The sequence below is a fragment of the Megalobrama amblycephala genome, linkage group LG1 (assembly GCF_018812025.1).
Source record: "Megalobrama amblycephala isolate DHTTF-2021 linkage group LG1, ASM1881202v1, whole genome shotgun sequence".
In the NCBI taxonomy this organism is placed as follows: domain Eukaryota; kingdom Metazoa; phylum Chordata; class Actinopteri; order Cypriniformes; family Xenocyprididae; genus Megalobrama; species Megalobrama amblycephala.
This window is the reverse complement of record NC_063044.1, coordinates 38,978,356-38,994,497: the sequence shown is the minus strand read 5'-3', so window position 1 is coordinate 38,994,497 and position 16,142 is coordinate 38,978,356. Positions and strand designations below refer to the sequence as shown.

At 37.1% G+C, this 16,142-nt stretch overlaps 2 protein-coding genes across 6 annotated transcripts in view; both read left to right on the top strand.

The window, feature by feature from the left end:
• myo15aa (myosin XVAa) overlaps nt 1–12,197 on the top strand; it is a 51,586-nt gene extending 39,389 nt beyond the window's left edge. Inside the window, 21 exon segments of the mRNA XM_048192169.1 lie at nt 1,175–1,293; nt 1,425–1,566; nt 1,648–1,759; nt 2,355–2,411; nt 2,414–2,428; nt 2,666–2,871; nt 4,139–4,281; nt 4,390–4,462; nt 4,975–5,047; nt 5,148–5,221; nt 5,340–5,422; nt 5,515–5,645; nt 5,729–5,823; nt 5,900–5,977; nt 6,075–6,171; nt 7,244–7,404; nt 7,560–7,693; nt 8,408–8,541; nt 8,632–8,765; nt 11,386–11,526; nt 11,660–12,197. Of these exon segments, the coding sequence (XP_048048126.1) occupies nt 1,175–1,293; nt 1,425–1,566; nt 1,648–1,759; nt 2,355–2,411; nt 2,414–2,428; nt 2,666–2,871; nt 4,139–4,281; nt 4,390–4,462; nt 4,975–5,047; nt 5,148–5,221; nt 5,340–5,422; nt 5,515–5,645; nt 5,729–5,823; nt 5,900–5,977; nt 6,075–6,171; nt 7,244–7,404; nt 7,560–7,693; nt 8,408–8,541; nt 8,632–8,765; nt 11,386–11,526; nt 11,660–11,761 (2,304 nt within the window). The 3' untranslated portion in view covers nt 11,762–12,197.
• Nucleotides 12,198–12,495: 298 nt separating this feature from the next.
• The window catches only part of llgl1 (LLGL scribble cell polarity complex component 1), a 39,809-nt gene continuing 36,162 nt past the window's right edge, over nt 12,496–16,142 (top strand). For 3 of the 5 annotated variants that reach the window (XM_048192220.1, XM_048192198.1, XM_048192205.1), the window contains exons 1-2: nt 12,496–12,748; nt 14,121–14,218. In XM_048192220.1, the coding sequence (XP_048048177.1) occupies nt 12,668–12,748; nt 14,121–14,218 (179 nt within the window). In that variant the 5' untranslated portion in view covers nt 12,496–12,667. The remainder of the gene's footprint in view (nt 12,749–14,120; nt 14,219–16,142) is intronic. The other 2 variants (XM_048192213.1, XM_048192192.1) reach the window with 1 other exon arrangement.

The window sequence follows — 16,142 nt, the reverse complement described above, 5'->3', positions numbered from 1 at the left end:
AGAAGTGGTCAAAAGTGGAAAAAAGAGACGGATTAAAACACCAGGACTAGGACTGCTGCAGGACTAGCTTACAGTAAAGACTGTAGTTTACTTTACAGGTGTGATTGCTTGCAGATTGAATGTAAAGGACCGATCAGCCTGCGCCATCTAGAGTTTAATGACTGAACTAGATATTTAAAGGTGCCCTAGATTCAAAATTTAAATTTACCTTGGCATAGTTGAATAACAAGAGTTCAGTACATGGAAAAGACATACGTTGAGTTTCAAACTCCATTGTTTCCTCCTTCTTATGTAAATCTCATTTGTTTAAAAGACTTCCGGAAAACACGGATCTCAACATAACACCGACTACAGTAACGTAACAGTCGGGGTGTACACCCCAATATTTGCATATGCCAGCCCATGTTCCCAACATTATGAAAGGCATTAGACAAGGGCAGCCAGTAACGTCTGGATCTGCACAGGTGAATCAACAGACTAGGTAAGCAAGAACAACAGCGAAAATGGCAGATGGAGCAATAATAACTGACATGATCCATGATATCATGATATTTTTAGTGATATTTGTAAATTGTCTTTCTAAATGTTTCGTTAGCATGTTGCTAATGTACTGTTAAATGAGGTTAAAGTTACCATCGTTTCTTACTGAATTCACGGAGACAAGAGCCATCGCTATTTTCATTTTTAAACACTTGCAGTCTGTATAATGCATAAACACAACTTCATTCTTTATAAATCTCTCCAACAGTGTAGCATTAGCCGTTAGCCACAGAGCACAGCCTCAAACTCATAGAGAATCAAATATAAAAATCAAAATAAATACTTTACTCACATAATTCGAAGCATGCATACAGCATGCATGACGAACATATTGTAAAGATCCATTTGAGGGTTATATTAGCTGTGTGAACTTTGTAAATGTGCTGTAATATAATCGAGAGCTCGTGTGGCAGGGAGCACGTGAATTAAAGGGGCGGCGCGCTGAAAAAATCAGTGCATAGTTAATGATGCCTCAAAATAGGCAGTTAAAAAAATTAATTTAAAAAAATCGATGGGGTATTTTGAGCTGAAACTTCACAGACACCTTAGACTTATATTACATCTTGTGAAAAAGCATTCTTGGGCACCTTTAAACCATGCCTAGTGAGAATCTTCCTGTTGTTGTCCTTAACAGGGCAGCGTTGGCACAGGGGTCCAGGTGCTGTCTGTATCTCATAGAGGGATCAAGCTTTTAAAAATGGTCAGGAGCAGCGCGGTAGCCCCAGACTACTTCAGAGTTTTACGACCCTACAGGTACCAGTTGATGAGACTTTTAATGTCCGTGTTTTGTCTTTGTTTTTAATCAATTAGTATTCAGTTAATGATAAATATCACCATCACCATCATAAATATTCCTTGTTGTGATCATTGTTAACCTCTTACAGCTACACAGACATCATGTTCGTCACCATTCCTTCCAAAAACATGCTGGAGTTCAACCTCACCAATGAGAAACTGATTCTGTTCTCTGCCAAAGCTCCTCAGGTCAAAACCATGATTGACTACTTCATCACAGAGCTGAAAAAGGTCAGTTTCCTTATACATTGATTCAGTTCGAGGATGATTGGCTGCGGTGCTGTGCATTAATTGTGCCCTCTCTCGCTTTAGGACTCAGACTATGTCGTTGCTGTGCGTAATTACATTACAGATGACAGATCGCTGCTGAGTTTCCACAAGGGAGACATCATACGCTTGCAGAAAATGGAAGGCCTGGATGCAGGTGAGACTGCTTTAAACCAAAAGTGGTGATGAAGACTGTACATTACACTTCATATTTAGGGAAAAACGAGCCTAAATAATTAGGATAGCAGCTCTGAAATATAACACTTGAAGACACACATGGGTCAATAATGTTAATCTGTTAATTTATTGAAAAAAACCCTGCTTTTTATACGTAAAATAACTTATTCCATGATGAACATGTTTTAAAATTATGAATTAAAATGATTTTTTATTTACTTTTTATACAAAAAATTACATTACTGGAACATGCATATACTACTAGATTAATTTTACTAGGTTATTGTTACTTTTTTCTTTATAATTTTAAAAATATTTTCTTTTCAATGACCTACATACATACATCCTGTTTCAAGTGACTGTCAACTGTTCTTTGTGATGAATTTAACGTGCCCTTGCTTAAAGTATTTTTCTGCACAAAAAAAATCTTACTGACTCCAAACTTTTGAATGATAGTCTAATGATATAATATAGCTAAATAGTATGCTGAGGGTGTAAAAGATGATGCAAAAGGGGACAATAACTTGTTCACCTAAGTCATAAGTTTGACTGCTGGCTCTGTGGCTGTTTCACAGGCCAGTGTTATGGTTGCATAGTGAAAAAGAAGGTGATTCTCCTGGAGGAGTTAAAAAAGACACACCTGATTTTGGTGGGTCCTGCATGGAGTGCTGTTTGGTGGTTTCTTGATGTGCTGTTTTACTGTGCTGCACTTAGCAGTGTCATTGTAGTTGAATGTCTGGTGTGCAGATTTATCTGAATTTATGCATCCCTCCCTATGCATGTCTTCCTTCTCTTAGCATGATGGTTTTTCAGATATACAGACACTCCAATTTACTCTTTAAATGTCAATCTACCATCACATGCTAATTTCTTGTTTCGTGCAAAGGCTGGAAATTTGGGGCCATTCATGGGCGATCTGGGGTTTTCCCTGTGGAGTTTGTTCAGCCAGTGGCTGCTCCTGACTTCATTAACATTCCTGTGGACAAGAAAGAGGAACCCAAGAATAAGCAGGGTCGCGTGGCCGCCTCCGCCGCCGTGGCTGTAGCTGTGGGGTCCGCTGCTGCAGCCCATGAACTGGACCGATCCATTGAGGTATATGTGCTTCACAGGCATGTAGTCTGAAAATCTGATTTACAGGTGCTGGTCATATAATTAGAATATCATCAAAAAGTTGATTTATTTCACTAATTCCATTCAAAAAGTGAAACTTGTATATTATATTCATTCATTACACACAGACTGCTCAGGTGTTATGAGAGCCCAGGTTGCTCTGATAGTGGCCTTCAGCTCTTCTGCATTGTTGGGTCTGGCATATCGCATCTTCCTCTTCACATTACCCCATAGATTTTCTATGGGGTTAAGGTCAGGCGAGTTTGCTGGCCAATTAAGAACAGGGATACCATGGTCCTTAAACCAGGTACTGGTAGCTTTGGCACTGTGTGCAGGTGCCAAGTCCTGTTGGAAAATGAAATCTGCATCTCCATAAAGTTGGTCAGCAGCAGGAAGCATGAAGTGCTCTAAAACTTCCTGGTATACGGCTGCGTTGACCTTGGACCTCAGAAAACACAGTGGACCAACACCAGCAGATGACATGGCACCCCAAACCATCACTGACTGTGGAAACTTTACACGGGACCTCAAGCAACATGGATTGTGTGCCTCTCCTCTCTTCCTCCAGACTCTGGGATCCTGATTTCCAAAGGAAATGCAAAATTTACTTTCATCAGAGAACAAAACTTTGGACCACTCAGCAGCAGTCCAGTCCTTTTTGTCTTTAGACGCTTCTGATGCTGTCTGTTGTTCAAGAGTGGCTTGACACAAGGAATGCGACAGCTGAAACTCATGTCTTGCATACGTCTGTGTGTAGTGGTTCTTGAAGCACTGACTCCAGCTGCAGTCCACTCTTTGTGAATCTCCCCTACATTTTTGAATGGATTTTGTTTCACAGTCCTCTCCAGGGTGCGGTTATCCCTATTGCTTGCATGATTGTGTAGCCTACAGAACTAGACAGAGACTATTTAAAGGCCTTTACAGGTGTTCTGAGTTAATTAGCTGATTAGAGTGTGGCACCAGGTGTCTTCAATATTGAACCTTTTCACAATATTCTAATTTTCTGAGATACTGAATTTGGGATTTTCCTTAAGTTGTCAGTTATAATCATCAAAATGAAAAGAAATAAACATTTGAAATATATCAGTCTGTGTGTAATGAATTAATATAATATACAAGTTTCACTTTTTGAATGGAATTAGTGAAGTAAATCAACTTTTTGATGATATTCTAATTATATGACCAGCACCTGTATGTGTCACAAATACATCCCTCTGAAAACTGTTGTGTCACTGCATCTCACCTCTAGGTGGCGTCTCCCGTCAGTGAGTATGCAGAGGCCTACACAGACAGTGCTGATATGGACATCGATGAGAGAATCTTGCAGGACAGCCAATACAACATGGTGGAGTTTGCCAAGAAATATTTCAGGGGGGCCCAGAGAAAAAACGGGTCTGTTGATTACATCATGGGGCATCGCGAGCTCATGTTCTCACAGTTGCATAGCTGAATTAAGAAAAAATTATAATAGATACACTGACATGTGCGTGTGTTTTGCAGTGATTCATATAAGAAAAAGTCAAAGAAAACAAAGGAACCCAGGGAACCATCAGAAATGGTGAAATTTTCCAAGGTACAGAATACATACCATAATATTAATTTTAAAACATTGAGATCTAAAAAAAAAAAAAAACGTAGTTAATTTAAAATGAATATTCTGTCATTATTTACTCACCATGCTATTATAATGAACAGATATTGAGCCTTTTAAGCTTCAAAAAGCCCTCCATACATCTTGTGCACTATATTCCAAGTCATACGATAGCTTTGTGTGAGAAACAATTTAATTACGTTATTTACTAAAATTGGATCATTCAGTAAAAAGAACCATTTCAAAGAATGATTCAATAATTAATAGTACATTGGAGATCTAGGGTGGATATATGTTGTTTTTTCAGTGAATAATGACTTGAATTTGAGCTGATGTTATGCAGATTAATGTGGCATCTGGCATCAGAGGAATTTTAATACCTTTTTATATTATTTTAATATACCTTTATATAATAATAATAATAATAATAAACACAAATAATATATTTTATGAAGCTTTTTTATGCATATTCTGATTTTTCTTTGGTTTTGTAGTCTCCAATTCAAGAGTCCCTGATCGAGTTCACTGATGAAAACATGAACAGAATAGCTGCAGAGATTTTTCTTGGTAAGCAGAATGTTACATGTTAACACAAATTAAGACAGATTTTTTTCCTGTCATCAAAAAAAATGTAATGTTTACCATGTAATTAATGGTTATCCTTCAGCTATAATGAAGTTTATGGGAGACTACCCTATAAAAGGTCAGGCTGAGCAGGACGTTGTCAGCACCATCCTTAGGGTATGCAACTCTTTAAATAGCCCAACAAGTCTTGCCATCATAAAATATTAAGATGCCAGACAGGAATGTGCTTAATGTCTACAATGCCACTGTGATATAAGCTCAGTCTCTGTTGCAGCTGAGTGGTGAATATGGACTAATGAAGGATGAAGCGTACTGCCAAGTCCTCAAGCAGATCACTGGGAACACCAGCTCTAAGACGTATAAATGCTTTTTTCTGAATGAGCAAATCATGTAGGATTCATTGAAATGTGCCAAGCAGAGCAAAAGATGATCTTTACTGTGTTTCACAGGGAGAGTTGTCAGAGAGGCTGGAGGCTGCTGTACATCCTCACTGCATACTACAAGTGTTCAGAGGCGCTCAAACCTTACCTGCTTAAATACCTCCAGGATGTCTGTGCAAGTCCTGGGGTGCACTTTCAAGGTATACTGTTGTTTTAACTAAGTACACAGATCAAACTGATTATATACTGACTGACAAATACAATTAACACCATACATTGATAGGGATTGCCAAGGCTTGTGAGCAGAACCTAAGGAAGACCTTCCAATATGGTGGACGTGTTGAGCATCCTAATGGGATGGAATTAAAAGCTATGCTGGTTAGTTGCACATAAGCAAAATTTCAATGCTAATTTCAGTCACATTTTCACTTAATCATGTTCAATCTTTTTCAAGGCCGGAAGGAGCTCCAAGCGCCAGTTGTTTCTTTTTCCTGGTGGAATTGAACGCCACCTAAAGATCAAAACCTGCTCAGTAAGTTGGCTCTTTGATATTTTTTGCAGTTTGACCAATCATGATAATTAATTTAGTAGGAAACGTTTGATTCTTATTCACTTTTGTTGCTTTGAAGGTGGCTCTGGATGCCATTGAAGAGCTGTGCTATGAGATGGGTCTGCATAAACTTGAGGCCTTGGATGAATATGCTATATTTGTGGTCACAAACAGAGGTGAGATGACAAAAAGATAAACACATTGTAAAAAATAATTCGGTGTTTATTGTTTTCAGTAGCTGACATGGTAGTTCACTTATCTTAGGAAAGGAAAGGGTCATTTTAAAGAGATGAAAATGAAAAATATCACATGATTTACTCACCCTCAAGCCATCCTAGGTGTATATGACTATCTTCTTTCAGATGAACATAATCTGAGATATATTTAAAACTATCCTGGCTCTTCCAAGCTTTTTAATGGTAGTGAATGGGGGTCAAGATTTTGAAGCCCAAAAAAGCACATCATCCATCATAAAAATAATCCATACGGGATGCGATATGCCTTTATTAACTCCAGGGGTTAATAAAGGCCTTCTGAAGGGAAGCGATAGTGTTTGTAAGAAAAATATTCATATGTAAAATATGTATAATCTAAAATAACTAGCTTCCTGCAGATGACCATATGCACTTTGTTGACATGCGCCACAAGAGTGATACGCGATATATGATGTATGATGTAAGCTTAGACACCTCTTGCGGTTCAAACAAATAGGGCTGGGCAACAAACTCCATCTCCTCTTCTCTTGTATTGAAATCCTCTGACATTTCTTTTTAAAAATTCTCATTTTAGACTTCTAATTCACGACCAGTGTTTTGTTTTGCTCTATACTCTGTGCTTCCATGTTCGTCAATACGTCATGTGTACAGCCCTCTACCGGAAGCTAGTTATTATAATTAACAAAGTTTTAAATATGGATATTTTTCTTACAAAAACTCATCACTTCACTTCAGAAGGCCTTTGAGGAGCCGTATGGATTATTCTTTACGATGGATGATGTGCTTTTTTGGGCTTCAAAATCGTGACCCCTATTACCCTACCATTATAAAGCTTGGAAGAGCAAGGATATTTTAAAATATATCTCCGATTGTGTTTGTCTGAAAGAAGAGAGTCATACACCTAGGATGGCTTGAGGGTGAGTAAATCATGGGGTAATTTTCATTTTTGGGTGAACTATCCCTTTAACTAAGATGAAACAAGTAATACAAGGATCGAAAGCCTTTTTCTCATGTGTTATCACTCTTTCTCCAGGTCAAAATGTCCGCCCTCTAAACAAAAGGGAGTACATTTTGGATGTTGCTACAGAGGCTGAACGTGTTGATAGCAACTACAGTCTGTGGTTTCGAAGAGTGATATGGACGCAGCCACTAAAGTTTGACAATGAGCTCGGAGTGACTATGCATTACAATCAGGTACATCAGCCAGACTGATTCAATTTCCCAGACATTCCTTTCATGTTTTGTGCTGCTTATTTCATAAGTTACAAAGATCTAAGGCATTTGTTCTTGTTTTGATCTAAGTTTCCTCTGTTCAGGCTACTAATCTGATCTTCATTCACATTTTGCAGGTGTCCCCGGACTACTTGAAAGGGCTGCTCAATGTTGTCCCACAGGGTAAGGCCAGTGAGCAGCAGTTTCAGCAAGTGTCAAAACTGGCAGCTCTGCAACATCGTGCCAAGGACTCGCTCTACCTGCCCACCATGTAATGCCATTAATCTGACATCACATACTGAATTTAGCAACCAGAGGAAGAACTGATATGCTGTGTATTCATCAAAAGCTTAAAACATTTCTCATTTAGAAGTGACATTATAATTTTACAATAGATTTATACTTAAAATAAATGTTGTTCTTTTGATCTTTATATTCATCTTGAAAAAATGTATTAAGATTTCCACAAAAATATTAAGCAGCACAACTGCTTTTAACAAAGATACGTTGATAATAAAAATGCATGATTTTTTGTTTAGCAAATCATCATATTAGAATGATTTATGAAGAATCATGTGGCACTGAAGACTGGAGTAATGATGCTGAGAATTCAGCTTTGCATCACAGGAATAGTTACATTTTAAAATATATTAACAAAGAAAACAGATATTTTAAATTGTAATAATATTTCACAATTTTACTGTATAGTTGATTCAATAAATGCAGCCCTGGGTAAATAAATGCAATCCCAGGGATCGTTGCTAGGTTTGAGGGAGAAACGGGTCACGCTGAAGATGTCTGTCCACACATTAATTACTGTGCTAATAATTCTGTATAGGTAAAACTCGTGATTGTAAAACACTTGTGTTTGTTGTAATTGTTCAGCTAGCCCCTGATGGAGAAAAGCATCTGTCTAGTGTCCCTGAGGTCATTTAAGTTTGACACCTCATCTATAGACTAACTTCCTCTTGTTCTCTGCCATCAGCCATGAGATTCAGGAGTATATTCCCACCCTGCTCTTTGGTCTCCAGCGGCCCCAGCAGTGGTTAAACATGGTGACCCAGCATATGCAGCAGGTGCAGCCCCTCAGTCCTCATCAGGCCAAAGCGCAATTTCTGGGTGAGGCGTTGACTTAGGAGAACAGCCAATGTTGAGGCGTGCAGCCATTTATTCAAAAGGCTGATTGTTATACTTGTGTTTCTGTTTCAGGGCTTGTGAGTGCTTTTCCCATGTTTGGCTCGTCATTCTTCTACATACAGAGCAGCAGCAATGGTGCTATCGACACCCCGTGCGTACTGGCTGTCAATTATAATGGTCTGAACTTTCTGAGCAAAGATACTCATGTAAGTTTAACACCTTGTTTCCCAATCTATACTAAAAGACTATGTTAAAAAAAGATACATTTTTAAAGCTGTATTTCTAAGATTGCAGTATTTCTTAATTTAATAGCTTAACTTAAAAATTAAAATGATTTAAAATTAAAAAAGTCATAATTAAGAAAGTATTATAGGTTTGAAATGAATCGAGAGTGAGTAAATAATGGCAGACTCTGTATAAAAGTTTGAGGTTGGTGAGATATATTAATATTTTTCAAAGAAATCTCTTATGTTCACCAAGGCTACATTTATTTAATCAAAAATACAGCAAAAACAGTAATGTTGTTTAAAAAAAATAGTTTACAGTTTAAAATAACCATTTTTTTAAATGAAATTTTTCCTGTGATCAAAGCTAAATTTTCAGCATCATTACTCCAGTCTTCAGTGATCCTTCAGAAATCATAATAATATGATGATTTTTTCCTAAAGAAACATTATTATTATTGATGTTGAAAACAGTTGTGCTGCTTATTAAAAAACATAATTTATTTGAAATTGAAATATTTTGTAACATTGTAAATATCTGTACTGTCACTTTTGATCAATTGAATGCATCCTTGCCGAATAAAAGTATTATTTTTTTCAAAAATCTTACTGACCCCATACTTTTGAATGATAATATATTTCTTTAAGGCTCCTATATAAATCAATAGCACTTTTTTCTGTATGTTAGTAAATAGCATATGGTGGATATAGACTTAAAGGGATAGTTCACCCAAAAATGAAAATTTTATGTTTATCTGCTTACCCCCAGGGCATCCAAGATGTACAGTACAGTCCAAAAGTTTGGAACAACTAAGATTTTTAATGTTTTTAGAAGAAGTTTCGTCTGCTCACCAAGGCTACATTTATTTAATTAAAAATACAGTAAAAAACAGTAATATTGTGAAATATTATTACAATTTAAAATAACTGTTTTCTATTTGAATATATTTGACAAAGTAATTTATTCCTGTGATGGCAAAGCTGAATTTTCAGCATCGATACTCCAGTCTTCAGTGTCACATGATCCTTCAGAAATCATTCTAATATGCTGATCTGCTGCTCAAGAAACATTTAATGTGTACAATTGTACAAAATATTTGTGTACAATATTTTTTTCAGGATTATTTGATGAATAGAAAGTTCAAAAGAACAGTGTTTATCTGAAATCTAATCTTTTGTAACATTATAAATGTCTTTACTGCCACTTTTGATTGATTTAATGCATCCTTGCTGAATAAAAGTATTCATTTCTTTAATTTCTTTAAAAAAAAATAAAAATAAAAATTCTTACTGACCCCAAACTTTTGAACGGTAGTGTATAATGCTACAGAAGCTTTGTATTTCAGATAAATGCTGTTCTTTTGAACTTTCTATTCATCAAGGAATCCTGAAAAAAAAAGTACACAACTGTTTTCAACATTGAAAATAATCATAAATGTTTATTGAGCAGCAAATCAGCATATTAGAATGATTTCTGAAGGATCATGTGACACTGAAGACTGGAGTAACGATGCTGAAAATTCAGCTTTGCATCACAGGAATAAATTACTTTGTGAAATATATTTAAATAGAACACAGTTATTTTAAATTGTAATAATATTTCACAATATTACTGTTTTTTACTGTATTTTTAATTAAATAAATGTAGCCTTGGTGAGCAGACGAAACTTCTTTTAAAAACATTAAAAATCTTAGTGGTTCCAAACTTTTGGACTGTACTGTAGGTGACTTTGTTTCTTCAGTAGAACACAAATGATGATTTTTAACTCCAACCGTTGCCTTCTGTCAGCCGTATAATGCATGTCAATGGGAACTTCGTCTATAAGAGTCAAAAAACATGCACAGACAAATCCAAATTAAACCCTGCGGCTTGTGACGACACATTGATGTCCTAAGACCCGAAACGACCGAACAGTATTTATAATTTTTTACCTCTAAAACACCGCCATGTCCAACTGCCTTGAGCATCCGGTTAGTGAGGTCAAAAAACGCGTTCTGATGACGGAAGTGATCTCTTGCGCCTATACTTCAATGAGTGCGAGACATCACTTCCGGCATCAGAACGTGTTTTCTGACCTCACTAACCGGATATGGAGGGCAGTTGGACATAGTGGTGTTTTAGAGGTAAAAAATGATATAAATACTGTTCGGTTTCTCGCACAAACCAATCGTTTCGGGTATTAGGACATCAATGTGTCGTCACGAGCCGCCGGGTTTAATTTGGATTTGTCTGTGCGTGTTTTTTTTCTTACTCTTATAGATTGTGTTCCTATTGACCCACATTATACCACTGACAGATGGCAACGGTTGGAGTTAAAAATCATCATTTGTGTTCTACTGAAGAAACAAAGTCACCTACATCTTGGATGCCCTGGCAGATAAACATCAAATTTTAATTTTTGGGTGAACTGTCCCTTTAACTGATTTTTGCACCAATTTATGCAAAAGTATGCAATTATTCTGGGATTGAATATGTAATCTGCATTGGCACTGCTAAAGTGTCCATAATACCCTATATTTGCAAATTTATTTGCATTTCCTACCAAGATATTATATAACATGGTCACGTATAGACTTCACAGCTGTTTTCAATGTTCCTTAGGAGCCGATGGTGAAGTTCCCGCTGAAGGAGGTCCAGTCCACCCGTACACAGAGGCCCACAGCTGGCTCCAGTTACCCGTACGTGGAGATAATGCTGGGTGACCTAATGTCTCAACGCATTACACAGTTACAACTGGACCAGGTATGGACTTTGGACTAAATGTATGATTCCAAATCACCACATAATCTAATCGAGTCTGGTCATTTTAAGGTTGTTAGTCATTTTCACCGGACCATTGTGGGCGGAGCTTATTCCTGTACGTTTGACTTTACAGAGTCTTGAGCTGTGCCGTGTCATCGCCATGCATGTGGAGAACCTGCTGTCGGTGCGAGAGAAGAGACTCACTCTGCCACCCAGTGAAATCACTCTGCTCTAGCACTCCTCACAGATGTTATTTATTATTACTTTCATGGCAATAATTGCAATCAGACACTATTAAACTCCTACACATCCAAAGCCACCTGTCATTATTGATAGTTTGCAATTTCTAAATCAAGTTCCAGAATCAGCTTGTTATTCACAATAATTTGCATGCTTTCCATTAAGTTGAACATATGGTCCTATAATTTAAAACAGTATATTACTACCTCTAGTTCTAGACACATGATCAGCAAGAGTTTACTTTTGTATGAAAGAGAGAGAGAATTTTAGCCACTGGTTTTGAAGTTGCACTACTATGATGTTTTTACATATTTATGTAATGTTTGCATTTATGCATAATTGTTAAATTCTCTATGTGGAAATGCACTATATGTACAATGAATGTATGTTTAATATTAAGTCTTTATTCTAAATAAATAAATAAAAAATCAGCTGTACTGTTTCTTTATTATTTAATTACACTGAATGCACATTGAATATTATTAACATTATGCTTGTTTAAAAGAAAAATAGTAAACTTTGGAAAATAATTAAGATATCTTCGTGCATTGTAATTAAATTGATACTAAGCAATTCAAGCGTGTGAATAAATAAAGTTAATCCAACCGAATCCTGATCCGTGTTTTCCACGCGTACACTGGCGGCGGGCGTGGCTTGGTGAATTGGTCACAGATTCTTTCCTCTGATTGGCTCTCCTAAGACGTGGCTCCTGTGAATTTGCCCTGTGGTCTAACTGCATAAACACACAGCTGAAAACTTGCACGGCTTGAGGAGTGGATACAAAAGAAACTGGAGCTTGCATGAAGGATCACATTGTTTCTCTGCACCGATTCACGCCTAACGGAATTTCTATCAATCTGAGACGGTGCAGGCTGTGAGATATCTCTGATTCGGCTTCAGGATGATGAAGTTTAGGTTCAGACGGCAGGGAAATGACCCTCATCGTGAGAAAATCAAGCAGGATCTATTTGCATTCAATAAGGTATGTGGGATATATAGCATTGGGTCTCCTGTCTCTCGAGCATGCATGCGGTTTCGGGTTGCACTGAAATCGACCGAAAGAACAATTAATTCAAGCAAATGCATTCATAATTACATGCACTGATGTTTTTATTAACATGCGACTGTTAACAGCAGTGTTTTCCAACTAACAGGGCCAGATATATACGCTGAGTATCAACAATATAAAGTTGTTTGAAACATTTGGTACTTCATATCTAGCAAGCTTTTCTTCTTGTTAGTGCACAGTTGGACTTTTATAGCTTTACTAGGATAAAAAATGCGTTGTGTTTGATATTCATCTTCATCAGTGGAGCTCATTAAATCAGATGAGATCAGGGCGCGTTGTCTTTTGTGAGTGACCTCAAAGTTTACTCATGTTTGTATCTCCAGCCGTTACAAACGACGCTCTTCACCAATTTCAGTAGCAAAACATGAAGTTTCTGTCATGCAGTGTTTTTCTTAATTTGGTAGACTATCCATACTTGTATACAACATAAATAAGATACATGAGATTATTTAAGAGCTAAAAATTTCAGTGAGTATTAATTAAATTTAAAAAGTAAAGTTCTTTGATTGATTGTTTGTTACTGAAACTTGAACGTATCGTGCTGCTCTCCTCTGCCAGAAACACAGAAAGGGTTTGATTGTAGGTTTTTTTACTCATGACCAAACTCTGGCAACATTTCTAGCCCTCCTCTTAGTAAAGCACTAGAGTAGGAAACGAGAGCTACCATTTTTACACGTTTTGAGGTTAGTCCCCTCCTCAGTTTTTGTTCATTTCTCAAATGTTGCTGGTGACATTTATTCACAGATGGTTTAGGAAAAACAGAGCAGTGGTGTTGAAGGAAGGTGTTTGTGTGTGTGTCATACTGATGAAGCTTCATGTGTGTAATGTTACATGAAGGTCTTGTTATTTGCCATGTCACACTTTGTCAACCTGTGAGAAGAAATCTGCATCCTTCAGCCAATTTCAAGCCTGGAAATTCATGCCCTCTGTATGTTTATTTAAGATGACGGTTTTAAAATTGCCCCAAAACATGTTTCTGAAAATCAGTTTTGATGGCATGTGTGAAGATGAATTTGACATTGTCTGTCAAATCTACTAGATTTCCTTCCTTACTATTTCTGGTTCTGTGCTGTGTTTTTTTTTGTAAAAACAAGGAAATCCCCTTCCTGTCAGGATTGCACTACTGCATTGTTAATTGTAGCATCAGAGCTCATCAGAGGTCAATGAATTATGACTTGGTTTCTTTTTTAACCTTTTTAGTATAAAGGAATTTTAAATCTGATGTACATTTACATGTGAGTTTAAGTTCTGAATGTGAGATTTCCTCTCTTCTTTTTTCACTCAGACAGTTGAACATGGATTCCCAAACCAGCCAAGTGCTTTGGCCTATGATCCCAAACTGCAGCTTATGGCCATTGGAACTAAATCAGGGGCCATCAAAATGTATCCTTTTGTAAGCGCTTTACTGCCATGTAATTGATATAGGATCACTTTTTGTTAATAAACACAGCCATTCGAAAGTTTGGAAAAGAAATAAATACTTTTATTCAGCAAGGATGTAATAAATGGAAAGTAAATACTTTCACATTGTTTAAAAAAAATAAATTTCAAGTAGCTGTTGTGTTGAACTTTCTATTCATTAATGTATCCTGAAAAACAATGTATGTTTTCACAAAAATATTAAAGGGTTAGTTCACCCAAAAATTAAAATTCTATCATTACTCACCCTCATGTCGTTCCACACCCATAAGACCTTTGTTCATCTTCAGAACACAAGATATTCTTGATGAGATCCAAGAGGTTTCCGATCTCCCATAGAAAGCAACGAAATTACCGTCATTCAAGGTCCAGAAAAGTAGCAAAGACATCGTTAAAATAGTCCATGTGACTGCAGTGGTTCAACCTTAATGTTATGAAGCGACAAGAATACTTTTTGTGCCCAAAACAAAAAAAAATAACAGTTTCTTCTCTTCCCTGTCATTCTCCTATGTTGTTAACACTGTAGACACAGTTCAGCGCTTCCATGTCCGACTCATTATTGGCCGGCTCCTGCGTCAGCATCACGCATGTGTCGTGCGGCTCAAGTGAACAATATTGGCCAATGCTGAGCCGCTGTTCTGACGTAGAACCTGGAAGCGCTGCACTGTGTTTACAACATTAACAGTGTAGGAGAATGACAGGGAAGAGAAGAAATTGTTGAATAAAGTTATTTCTCTGTTTTGTTTTTGCACACAAAAAGTATTCTCGTCACTTCATAACATTAAAGTCGAACCACTGCAGTCATGTCAACTGTTTTAATTACGTCTTTACTACTTTTCTGGACCTTGAATGAGGTAATTATATTGCTTTCACTTGGGGATTGGATTTCATCAAAAATATCTTAATTTGTGTTCTGAAGATGAACAAAGGTGAATAATTAATGACATTATTTTCATTTTTGGGTGAAAACTCTTTAATCAGCACAACTGTTTTCAATGTAGACATAAATGTGGACACATTCTTTTTTTTTATAACAGTTTTATAAGTAGCAACTGTTTGTCTAGATTACAGGGATGTTTATAAAACAGTGACAGAGTTATTTGTATCTGTCTATATAATGGTGTGTCCAAACACGGACATTTTACATTAACGCGGTTATTGAACACCGGCTTCTTCAATGTTATACTCTTTGCATCCTTGCTGATACTTTTCCAAACTCTCAGTACAAATATCGAGAAAGATTTGTTAATTTTTATCTTGATCAATGAGACAATGCAGTGAGGGAACGGCCTAATTTATGGTTCACTGATTGTGATTAATTACTCTGGATGTATGGCTCTGTTGTGTTGAAGACTTGAGTCATCTGCCATTGTGCACAATGTGACGCAGTACATGTTGTGTTAGTCCTATCAAACTTGGTACTTTAAAAACAACTTTTCTAAATTGTCATAATTATAGTTGACACTGTCCAGGCCTGAATGTTTAAGTCCAGTGGGATGAAGGAATGTTTAGGAGGGTATTATCAGAATAAAGTGTTGGAGACTTCTCTAGTAAGCTGTCATTATCTAGTCCTCTTGGACTGGACGAGCCAAACAGCCAAAACATCTTGGATGGAATACTTCCAACATTTTCACAGTAATGCTTGCTTTTTTTTTTCCTGAGATGGAAGCTGAGATACGGGCAGGATCAGTGATATTATGGTGATTGTGATGGTACAGTGCAGGTCTTTGAGCTTTAGGAGGCTGGTAGTGTCAGGCACAGCCCAACTGAGAGACGCTCAGTCTGCAGCCTCGACTCACTCGGTGGGGAGGGTGGTAGCTGAGGACGGCCTGATCTGACAACCTGCCACTCACCAGATCTGAACGAATATCTGTCAGCACCTAGAAGC